The 4,447-nt window shown below is 30.5% G+C and overlaps 1 protein-coding gene across 1 annotated transcript; it reads right to left on the bottom strand.

Moving 5' to 3' along the window:
- Positions 1-1,121: 1,121 nt before the first annotated feature.
- LOC123201090 (DNA-directed RNA polymerase III subunit RPC4-like) lies at positions 1,122-3,960 on the bottom strand. Its single transcript, XM_044616547.1, is given in 10 exon segments — positions 1,122-1,350; positions 1,487-1,620; positions 1,623-1,698; positions 1,777-1,868; positions 2,098-2,158; positions 2,313-2,347; positions 2,446-2,551; positions 3,185-3,224; positions 3,312-3,380; positions 3,461-3,960. Coding segments are annotated over 7 exon segments (627 nt in total). The 5' UTR covers positions 2,525-2,551; positions 3,185-3,224; positions 3,312-3,380; positions 3,461-3,960; the 3' UTR covers positions 1,122-1,200.
- Positions 3,961-4,447: the final 487 nt, after the last annotated feature.

Here is a 4,447-nt window from a genome sequence, read left to right on the forward strand (position 1 = left end):
ATTTCTACACACATGAATGTTAATAATTGTTAAAAAAAACCAACAGAAACAGAGTCAAATCTATCATATTTTTATTATAATCTAACTTATGCCTTTTGTGAGAAATGGCAGATTCCAAAGTGTATTAGACGAGTAGACTTCCCAATAGTCTTTGATTATTGCTCAAAAAATAAAAAAAATTTTGTTCCCCAAGAGTATCGAAGTAACCTTGATCCTAAAGAATGCAACGAAATTGTAAGCCATACTCTATGATTTCCTCCCTGCACCTTAAAACCTTAAACTTAACATTAATTAGGTTTATCCATATAAACCAATACTATAAAAGATCATTTGATTACAGAAATTTAAAGATTATCTAGATAATATATATTTTATTATTTATATTATTTTATTTAGTTTATTAATAATAAAATATTATGGTAATATTCTATTACCAATACTGACATGACAGATAATATATATGGTAATTTAATTATCATATTTACCTTAAGTATCTAAAGATTACCAAGATAATATTGATTTTATTATAATTATATTATAATTTATTAATTTTGTGAGATAAATAAATTTATTTTTAATTAATATAACAAATAATATAAAAATATTTAAAAATAATTATATTCAAGAATATTTAAGTAAAATAATTTACTAATATTATTTTATTACCTTTAACTAAATACAACAATTATTTATTCATATCAAAAACCCCCAAGGAGACGTTTGATTTGAGTAATGTTTTATTATCAAAATAGAAAGATTACCTTGAAGATATATTACTTAAAAGATTACTGGATATAAATGATTACTATGTTTGATAAAATTTGATAGGTATAAATAATTATTATGTTTGGTTAAAGGTAATAAAAGATTACTAGTAAATTATTTTACTTAAATGCCCTTGAATATAATTATTTTTAAATATTTTAAATATTTTTTTATTAAAAATAAATTTATTTTTATTTTAAAAATTAATAAATAATGATATAATAATAATAAATTCAAGATTACCTTGATAATTTTTAAATACCTAAGGAGAAGGTGATAATCAGATTATCACCTATATTACCTGTTACTTGGTAATAGAAGATTACTGTAATATTTTATTATTAACAAATCAAATAAGAGAATAAAAGATAAATTACCAAGATAATTTTTAAAATCTAGAACCAGATGCCCCCTAAAGTATATGATTAAATACCGTTATAAATCAGCAAAACCGCTTAAAAAGGAATGCACATCTGGAGTCAAGATAGCACGCTTGCAGGGCTCCCCAACAACGCAGCAGTGCTTCTCCGCCTTGTTTATAGCAACGACATCCTGAGCAAACATACAATCCAAACCTGGGGTAACCTGACGCCATTAAACATCAGATGTTAATTATTAATCCTGCTGCAGTAAGTTAAGAACTTGACAAGTAAATAAATGCAAGCTCTTATATTTTTTATTAAATGAATTTTCATGTGCATTCCTTATTTATTGTACTCACATCATAAAGGGTTTCACCCAGCTTCAGCTTGACAATACCACTTTTGTATACTAGCATTTTACCCATAAAACCTGCTGGTAACTCATCTAAACTACATGTCCTCTCCATAGTTCTTGCACCCCCCTGTGGCCTTCACCTGTCGTTGATCGCTTTTTCATAGGCATTGTAGGTGGCAGTTGAAGAAAAAACATGCTTGGTTCCAGATTCTCCTCCTGCAAACCGACCTCATGAAGTATTATTATAAATAAGCTAATCATATAGTCCTATTTAATCTTGTTACATTTACCAACTATTAGACCAAGTTCTTCAGCTGGCTTCATTGAACTTTGACCATAATCCAAGGTTTCTGAAGCGTCACCAAATTCCTCCTCATCAAGAAGCTCTACAAGCAACAGAAGAAAATCAGTTATATAGTTTGGTATGAAATCCTAGTTTATCGTAACAGCTCATAAGACAAACTTTGGTACGAGAAAGGATTCAAACCAAACTCTCACGCACTTCAGTAGGTAAATTGTAACGTACAATTTGTTCTAAAACCTAAGTAATTCAAGGTATTTTTACTCAATGTCCTACTATTCTTGGATAAAGCAGTTTTTTTCTTTAAAACAAACCTGGACTTCCTGAGTATGGTCTCCTCAGCGGAAGAGTCACAGGATGATAGCTGTAATAGTCCTGCAGCATTGGAATAGAAAACATAAATTATTAGAAACAAAAAAGAGAAATATATGCATACTTAGAGAAGGAAAGAAATCAAATTTGAGAAGAAAAAAACAGAAATCCAGCAAAGCCACATTATTTATCAAACAGGGCCAAGGTTTTTACCTACCCATGGTTCCTTGTATTCTTTCTCCTCCCTTAAACCTGAGACATAGCCACCAGCAGAATCAAAATCACAAGTTTAACGCACTGGAAGTTTCTCACTAGTGGCTAAGAATAACATGTATCTAAGAATAACAGACCACTAAGCCCAGCTGTGTTACTGCTACCCCCACCTTTGGTAACACCATATGATTTTATAGAAGTTGATGCACCCCCCATAACCAAACGCAATTTATGAAGCTGCAACTGCACATTTTAAGATAAAGAATTAGAGCCTTTCCACAATTTAGCAACAGAACAAGTAATAAGACTTTCCACAACCATAAGTAGCATAGATTATTCAAATACTAAGAGAAGACTTCTTGAATTAGAAATTAAAGTACCCGATGGATCCAATTTAAGTTAAGACTGAGAAATCGCTTTGTTTTCATAATATATAATGCACAACAATTAGGTGAGTGGTATTTCCAATATGAATCTTACACATTCAAGTGATTTTGAAAAACCAAACATATTAAGCTTAAGAACACAGGGCTTGTCAAGGCTAATTATTTACAAGGTTATGCATGTCACAAACATTCATTTCTTGAATCAATAAATCAGTAAAGTCACTCTCATATATGGAGGACAGATTCAACCTCTGCCTTGAACACAAAGAATATATTCTTGAAACAAACAGTTGAATCATAATATTCTGTCACTGTGCAGAACTTAACCACATATTATTCAGTCAATTAACAGTCAAGCTTTGAAGGAAAAAAGGCCAAGAGAATAATTAAAACTATAAAATATATGTAGATAGAAGCAACAAAACATAAAGAATCAAATTCAAAGTAAATTGAGAAATGGCCAAATGTGGTAAGTAAACAATTATATTACCTTTTTTTCCAAATTTTGCCTTTGTCTTCATGTTGCCTTGCTTCAAAATAGAAAACTGAATCATAAGAAAAACGAAACAAAAAATTTGAAAACAGTATGAATGTAATAAATAACCAAAACAACTGACAAACACATATTGAAACGCCTCAGCAAATCCCTGGCCTGGGCACTGGCAGTCTCAGCGTTATCAACTTCACTGCAATCACAAGAAATCTTAAAATGAAGTAAGGACAAAGAAAAGTTGGCCTGATTGCCGGTTACCAAAAATATACATACGTTTTAACTTCAGCCTTTGATACACGCAAAGGCGGAGCTTTTGGTGCAAATCTCATCTGCATCACAAATTAATCCAGCAGAAAAGATCCAAAAAAAAAAAAAAATTGCCTCTCCGTGCCAATTTACATATACATAAAGAAATGGATGAAACCAAATCTTTCTCGGGGCTTTTGGTTTGTTAGAAGGCTCTGGCTCCATCAAAGTTGAATTAAGAAATCTACAACAGTGGAAATGTAATTGAAGGAAAAGTAGATTTTGATAAGTTTATACTTATACAATCAATGATTTCATTATCAGTTATGTAAAGAGATCATCATCTTTTCAATCTATGTAAGTTTTCATAGGGGCTAACTGCTTATTGCCAAAGTTGGAGAAACAGAGTTACAGAGCGGCCACCCGAATGCTTGCGTTTTTGTCAAACCTAATAAAAACCTAAGCTTTTTACGACTTTAAATATATTATTTTTTCTAGTAACCTACATTAGACATAATAATTTCGATCCGATTTTAAAGGCCCTAATCCTCTCCAACTCTAACGGAAAGAGGATTTCCAAATAAAAACCAAAAAAGAACAGAAACAGGGACGAAGATAAAAAAATCCTCGAACCAGGGATGAGGCTACATGTATTCTCTCCCCACCCTACCTTGTCCCTATCCCCGTCCCCGTCTCCGTCGTTTTATATTAATATATTTATTTAAAATACCATCATATCTTTATAGATTTAAATTATTTATGTTTTTTAAATTTATTTAGGTTTTTATTGTATCTATTAAAACGATTAATATATTATATTTGTGATATTTGAAATAATGAATTAGTTTTAATTTTACTTAATTTTGTTATTTAATATATTTATATTATGTTTAAAAGATATAGAGAGAATTTTTTTTTATGTGTTCGAGGAGAGGATTTTTTCTTATGTATACGAGGAGGAAATTTTTTCCCTGGGGGACGGGGAGAGGACGTAGAATTATTTTCATCCTTGTA

This window comes from Mangifera indica, chromosome 17 (assembly GCF_011075055.1).
Source record: "Mangifera indica cultivar Alphonso chromosome 17, CATAS_Mindica_2.1, whole genome shotgun sequence".
NCBI lineage: Eukaryota > Viridiplantae > Streptophyta > Magnoliopsida > Sapindales > Anacardiaceae > Mangifera > Mangifera indica.